General features: G+C 37.1%; 1 protein-coding gene across 4 annotated transcripts; it reads right to left on the reverse strand.

Annotated features, from left to right (window-relative positions):
* Positions 1-3,728: 3,728 nt before the first annotated feature.
* LOC104590683 (pentatricopeptide repeat-containing protein At5g66520-like) lies at positions 3,729-7,062 on the reverse strand. Of its 4 annotated transcripts, XR_016082792.1 has the most exons (3): positions 4,581-7,062; positions 4,099-4,415; positions 3,729-4,012 (listed from the first exon to the last, which is right to left on the reverse strand). XR_016082792.1 is itself a non-coding variant. In XM_088898804.1 (2 exons), exons 1-2 carry the CDS (start codon positions 6,659-6,661, stop codon positions 3,934-3,936), a joined length of 2,160 nt encoding a protein of 719 aa, XP_088754930.1. In that variant the 5' UTR covers positions 6,662-7,062; the 3' UTR covers positions 3,729-3,933. The 4 variants fall into 4 exon arrangements, 3 of the variants coding, with proteins under 3 accessions (XP_088754930.1, XP_088754931.1, XP_088754932.1); XM_088898804.1 differs by lacking the exon at positions 4,099-4,415; XM_088898805.1 differs by having other exon boundaries at positions 3,729-4,415.
* Positions 7,063-7,406: the final 344 nt, after the last annotated feature.

Here is a 7,406-nt window from a genome sequence, read left to right on the forward strand (position 1 = left end):
CATGTCGAGAAGAGGGGAGACCCCGTGTGATGCTTGTGGTGACAGACCCTTGCCTCTGCATACTCTTTCTATTATATATAGATTGATTGCCCGACTTGAAGAATTTCCAATCGGGATCTACTGCTCTCAATGTGTGTGCAAAACATTGGTGTGCTCATTTGTGATTGGTTATGTATAGTTGCCCTATACATAGGGCGCGGTGCAAGTAGTACATCCAAGCTCAAGAATTTCAATTACTTTAAGCTCAGGTTAGTGTTCAAGTCCATTAAAAATTTAACAAATTTCCAATCCAATCTGATCTAGATGCACCCCTAGGCTCAACCATCTGGGCCGATAGGTTAACACATGATAACCTATTTTTCAATCATGGAACCTTGATATCCTGTTTGTAATCTGGGTTAATTCCATGGTTCTTTTTGTTTTTCACTATTTCCATTATATGATGATATATTAAATCTAAGTTAATTTGTTATATAAACCATAAGGCATTGAATAAAATAGAGCCCATACATGCTATCTTTGATACAAATGTTGGTGAGACATTGCTTGGTAATCCAATTATCTCACTTCATAGCCATTTTACATGGATTCAGCCATTCAATATGCAATTAAAACTCGCATTCTATTAAGTCTAAGGAGATTTTTGGTTGAACAATAGTGCATGTACTCAAGCCTTCACCTCTAAGTGTAATATTTATTTTAATTTTATTATTAATTAATGATTAATATTGGGTGTGTTTCAACCAAGTGAAAATGTATCCAATCTATCAAAACTTGGCATTCAAAAAGTAGTAACCAGTTTGACTGATCCAACTACAAAGAGCTAAAGAAAAGTAGAATAAAGAATATGACTATTAACTTTGGGGCTCAATAGAAGAAAGAGTTTGAGACTCTAGAATGCCAAAGTGGGACTACTATAGTGGAGCACCAGTATAATTTGTGCATATATTTTCATGTGTTTGGTGAGTGGGTTCAATCATGCTTCTCAAATAGAGGCCCTCCTTACTAAAGTTGATGGTGATGGAGAATATACGTTATTAGGGGTCACCAATGGTCACTAATGGAGTCCAAGATAACCAGAATCTCTCTCCTTCGAGTGGTCATCTGAAAAGAAAGAGAAAAACAACTCTCCTTTACATTTGTCTTTTAAAAAGAATCTCAGAAGTCAGAAGTTACAAGCAAAACAACTTTTTTTGCTTTAATTGTGATGTTGAAAATTGAATTTATAACTCCCAAATATAACCACTCCAACTCCCTATTGATGCTGAACCATGGCTGGTTCAATGGTTTCCAAACCCAAGGTGAAGCTTGGAAACTTTTGATATAATCAAGCAAATACTACTTAATTGATGCTGAAATCCATGGTTAGATATGATCTGTGTTCACTTATACTGAGTTGGGAAGCACAGTGCCCTTATTGAGGATACTACTTAATGTGGCATCTTATATTATCTTGCTTCATAAACGCATAACAAGGGATGAATTGAGGACTTCAACCATAAAATAAAGCAGGATCGGAAAAGAGAAATGTTGGGCAATCAAGAAGCAACAAGTCGTTAAGATGAGTTTAGAAGAAATGTGAATGTCAAGAGGGATTATTGGAATAACCAGGAAAGAAAGGATCAGAAATGAAGTCATTAGAAAGAATCTAGAAGTATCTCAAATGGGTTATAAAATGAGAGAAATTAAATAGATTAAGATGCTTTGGTAACATGTAGAGGAGACCATTTACAACACCTATAAGAAAGAAATGATCTATTACAAGTTGAAAGGGCTAGAAGAGTTAGGTGCAGACTTTAAAAGACATTGGTTGAAAGCATAGATATGGCACTGAATAGAACAGAATGGTGAAACAGAATTCATGTAGCCGACCCCATATAATTCGGAATGACATGCCTATCGGTTCCAAGTCAGGTGGTAGCACATCGCCCACATGGTGTGAATGGCCCCAGTCTGTGCAACCCAGAGAGACTGGATGAGCATCCCTGCCAGTGGAAGAGACACACCCCGAAGATAACGGGCCAATAGGGTCCGACATCCCTGGATATCTCGGACACAGAATTCAGACCCCAACACCTATAAAAGGGACTCATCCCTTCTTTACAAGGTACATGCAATTTAGTGCAAATACACCTCTCGTTTTCTTGGTATGCTCTACTAGCTCGGTCGACTTAAGCATCAACGTGCTTACCCCGGGTCTAAATACCTGGACAATTTGATTCTCTCTCACTTTTGCAAATTGGTATGCTGACCTCAACACACATCATCCGAGTTGTCCTCCAGGGAATCAGGCGATTTTGCACAACACCAACCCACCTTGAGTTGGCTAAACTCAAGCCTATCTGACTTGATCTAAATTAGACCTTGTAACATCCGGTGGTGGTGGGGCCATTGTGTACCAAGTCTAAGGTGGCAGGTAATACAGATGGTAAGATTTGGGGTTATTGTTTGCATACATGGAATTGAATCCTGCTTATTTCAATTCATCAATCATACATAGGGGTGTCAATCGACCGATTTTGGGTTGGATCCAGTCCAATCCAAACTTTATCAAATTGGATTTGGATGGTCCATTATAATTATTGGATTGGGTCAATCCAAAATAAATTGATCCATATTCTTATTGGTCTGAATTGGACTTAAACCAAATTTCTAATAATCTAATCATGAGGCCAAACCCTTGTCCAATTTGAAACCGATCAAAACTGAAGCTGACATAAAATCACTTTTATGAAAGTACTTTTACGAAACACTTTTATAAAAAGCACTTTTATAAAAGTAATTTTATGAAAAGTACATTTACGAAAGCACTTTTACAAAAATACTTTTACGAAAACACTTTTTTGATCATTTTTACAGAAGTACTTTTATAAAAACACTTTTATGGAAGCACTTTATGGAAGTACTTTAATAAAAACACTTTTATGAAATGGAAGTACTTCTATAAAAGCACTTTTGCGAAAAGCACTTTTATAAAAGAACTTTTATGAAAGCACTTTTCTGAAAGAACTTTTATGAAAGCATTTTTACAAAAGCACTTTTACGAAAGTACTTTTATAAAAGCACTTCTACGAAAGTACTTTTATAAAAGTACTTTTATGAAAGCATTTTTATAAAAGCACTTTTACGAAACACTTTTATAAAAGCACTTCTACTAAAGTACTTTTGTCAAAGTACTTTTATGAAATCACTTTTACAAAGTGCTTTTTTAATGCCAAAAGGGTATATATTTTGTAATTTTTCAGTTTTTCTTCATTTTAATATATTTTTATAATTTTTTATATGTTCTGTTTTTTATATAATTTTTTATATTCCATTCAGTTTGGATTGAATCCAATCCAATTCATTTACATTTTAATGGATTGGATTGGATTTGGACTGGATTGGGTCCAGTCCATTTGTAACAGGACTCGTATTGGACTGGATCGGGTTGGACCAATCCAGTCCAATTGACAGCTCTAATCATACAGTGCCTTGGCCTGTCTAAGGCTGGACCAATCTGGTTCTTCCAATTGATCCCATCTAAATTAAAGCAGAAGCTGTGCGAGAAGAAACTTATCCCATCTGTTGTAGAGGAGAACCCAGCTCTCTCTCCATTTGGTTGACTCCATTTTGTATTTCAAGTCAACATATCACAAGCAGCAGATTCCCACCTCTGACGTTGTTGCAATTATAACAAAAATGCCCAAAAAAACAAGAACAAACAAACTAAAAAGGGGAAAAGAATGTGGTAATGAGAATGAGAGGCAAATATAGATTTAGTTAGCATGCTACATTTGTTGAACACGCCCATGCTTTGAGTACAAAGGGAAAAAGAACCTTCACGAACTGAAAGAAGCATAGTTAATTTCACATCAAAATTCCCAAAAATTTCCAAATGAAGAACTTCTAACTTTCAAGATATGGAAGAAGAATGATACATAAGTTGTGGTGTCATGGAAACAACTTCTCAAGAAGCTGGAGAACAGAGGTCATCCAAATACAACACCTCCAACAAGCCAAGTTTAAGAAGCTGCCAAACAGAAAGCACAAAGAGTGAAAACTTCATCTCCATCGTCCTGCATTTAACTAGAAATCTGAGTCAAAAAGGACAGATACCTCAAAAAGAACTTTCTATAACTGTGATGACCATTTCGAACTTTTTGTCATGGTATGCTTTTATCTGAATCAACGGAATCTCATATAAATGAAATTAAGAGACCCGTATTATGATGTATACCAAATCTCTTGTATAAATTTTGCATGAAAGTCATTGATTTGTCCAATTCATCATGTTGAATCCCAAGCTAATTACTCATAATCAAGTTGGTGAATCTGAGTCCAAATTTATCCAACTAGACTCTGGTTGTTAGTCCTGCTGGCATTATTATGACCCTTGAATGTCGTTTCTTCCTCTAATTGATTATCTCCAATTCCTTACCAGAAGCATACAAATGATCAACAAATGGTATCCTAGTTGTAAATAACATTCTATAATGGGTTGTTTGATCACCCCACTGAATAGCAACTGCATTCAGAATATCTTCTCTTACTTAGACTCAACATTATGATAAAGTGCAGAATATAATCTAAGAACTCACCAATAGTCCCTACATGAGCATTTCCCTTCCTTAAAATGATGGAAACGGTTCCTATCTCTCACAACAATTTCTCTGCCTTCAATCTGGGCAATAAGCTTGATTGCAGAATGGCAATCCCTGCATATGCGTAAATTCTTCACTATCCTGATTGGGATTCCTGGAGGAGAGTTGATAAGCCCAAGTGCAACAGCCAGTTTCTCACTATGGAGATAAAGAGCGCTCTCCTTCTCTTCATCCCTGATTTCTCGCAAAACCATATCCATGTCTGGCACATAACCAGCCATTTTGATCTTCTTTTTTAACTCCTCCAACTTCTGAAAAATCTGTTTATACTGTGGGTGAGAAGAATCACCTGCTAGAAACTCATTTATCAAACCCCCTATCTCAATTAGACTACATCCCGGTTCCTTTTCAATATCATTACATTTCATGATCATCCTTACTTTGCTAGCATCTTCCCATTTGTTGTTACTGGCATAAATGTTTGAAAGAAGAACATAATTTAAAGAGCTTTCTGGATCTAATTCCATTATCTTCTTTGCCACAAACTCTGCAAGGTGCACATTACCATGGATCCTACAAGCATTAAGCAATACACTCCATACAACAGCATCTGGAGCAATATTCATTCCTTTTATAACTTGAAGTGCCTCACCTAACCTCCCTGCCCGGCCAAGAAGATCCACGACACAAGTAAAATGTTCTAGATTGGGATCAACCCCAAACTTAACCCACATTTTTTGAAAATGCATCAAACCTTCCTCTACTAAACCTGCGTGACTACAAGCGTTCAGCACTCCAATGAGTGTAATTTCATCTGGTTTCACCCCTTCCCTTATCATGTTCCTGAAAAGCTTTAATGCATCTTCACCTCGTCCATGCAATGCAAATCCTTCAATCATAACATCCCACGAAACAATATCTCTTGTAACCATACTCTCAAAAACTTGATGGGCAGTTTCAATATCCCCACATTTCGCATACATGTTAACCAGAGCGGCACTAACAATTTCATTAGAACCAATTAATCCTTTTCTCTTACAATAGGAATGAATCCACTTCCCCAAACTCAATGCTCCAACATCAGAACAAGCTGAGAGTGCACTGACCACGGTGATGGAATTTGGGTTCACTCCCTCAAGCTGCATTTTCCGAAACAACACAAGTGCTTCATTGCACTGGCCATTTTGCACATAACCCGAGATCATTGTGTTCCATGATACCACATTTTTAACATCCATTTGATTAAACAGAACCTCAGCAGAAACAAGATCACCAGATCTAATTAAGCCAGTAATCATGGAATTCCAAGAAACCAGGTCCTTCTTAGTCATTCTATTGAAGAGTAGAAGTGCAGCCTCTACCAAACCGAATTTGACATACATATCCATCAGACTATTCTGAATTAGTACATTGGATTCAAACCTGAGCTTAATAATATGTGAGTGGACCTGTATGGCTTCTTCAACTGCGAGAGCCGAAACACAAGCTCTAAGTAAAACAGTGAAACAAAATTCATCCGGAACAAATCCCTGTTTAAGCATAAGGACGAAAAGCAAAATGGCTTGGAACCCATAACCTCCAAACCTTGAATACCCGGATATCAATGAATTCCAAGAAACCAGCGTCCTTTGCGTCATTTTCTCGAACGCCAGCCTGGCAATCTCTAGACACCCACAGCTAGCATACATGTGCAAGATAGAATTTTGGACAAAAACATTCTCGGAGAACAAAAATCCATTTTTAACAACATGAGCATGAAGTTGTTTCCCTTCTCTGATCTTCTCCAGAGCAGAACAGGCCTTGAGAACCAAAGGGAAGGTAAACTCATCAGGAGGAACGCCTCCAGTAACCATGGAAAGATAAAGAAGCAAAACTTCTTCATGTTGGTTCTTGTCGATATAAGCTCTAAACCTGGTATTCCAATCGAAAGGGTTCCGTGAGATGTCCGTGCGTTTTGCACCCCTTTTAGAGGAGGAGAGTAAAGGGCGCTTCTGTAGCGTTTCAGTTAGAGGTTTCCTGGCATCAGCAAGGCTTGGATGGGAGACGGATGGTAATTTGGGAGAAAGAAGTCCGAGCATTTCTACAGTTTGGTGGAAGTTTCAAGTTTGGGTGGAAACGAGAAGAAACTGGAAGAAAACTACACTATTCTATTGAGTGCAAACCACTTCTGAGCTTTATTTTATGGGGAGATATTCCAATACAAGACTATAATGGCTGTTCGAACGGGCTTTGCAATCGTGAAAATCCGTTCGAACACCAACAGTCTTTGCAGCCTTACATTGGGAATATCTCTGTACTTGAGATATTCCTAATGCTCTAACGAGCCTTGCATTGATTGAAATCGGTTTCGGTTGGGAATTCTGTGATAACTAATGTTTCCTTGGTTGATCATGGTCTTGTTTCTTCTACGTTCATCTTCCGTCAGTGCTCAACCCTTAGAACAATCTCTTTTCCCAAAATTAAATTTGGGTTTTCTCCAATAGAGTATTCCTCACATCGACCTCATAGCCATATAGTGGTGTGAGGTATAAAAAGGCAGAAGCCACAAATAATAACATTATTTAGTGGTTTCACGCAAAAAAAAAAGATGTAAATTTTTATGTAATTATTATAGTTCAAAATATATAGAAAAAAACATAAAAAGAATAAATGATTGCACCAAATTAAGTTAAATGATTCTTTTATTCTCTATCATTTTGGATGCATGCTTAGGTTTGTCATGTCCGAACTGGATCACATGGTACTCAAAGGTACTCTTTTTAAGATGTTAAGAGTTTTATCTAACTAATAATCATTCATGATATTTAGATAAGAATTTTTATG

The sequence above is a fragment of the Nelumbo nucifera genome, chromosome 2 (genome assembly GCF_055504915.1).
Source record: "Nelumbo nucifera cultivar China Antique chromosome 2, China Antique-T2T, whole genome shotgun sequence".
Lineage (NCBI taxonomy): Eukaryota > Viridiplantae > Streptophyta > Magnoliopsida > Proteales > Nelumbonaceae > Nelumbo > Nelumbo nucifera.

Excerpts from the sequence above, each read along its gene's own strand:
- LOC104590683 (XM_088898804.1), bottom strand. The coding sequence starts at position 6,661 with ATGCTCGGACTTCTTTCTCCCAAATTACCATCCGTCTCCCATCCAAGC. Across the intron at positions 4,013-4,580 it reads TGCTCATGTAGGGACTATTG|CTTCTTAAACTTGGCTTGTT; the intron begins GTGAGTTCTTAG and ends TCTGTTTGGCAG.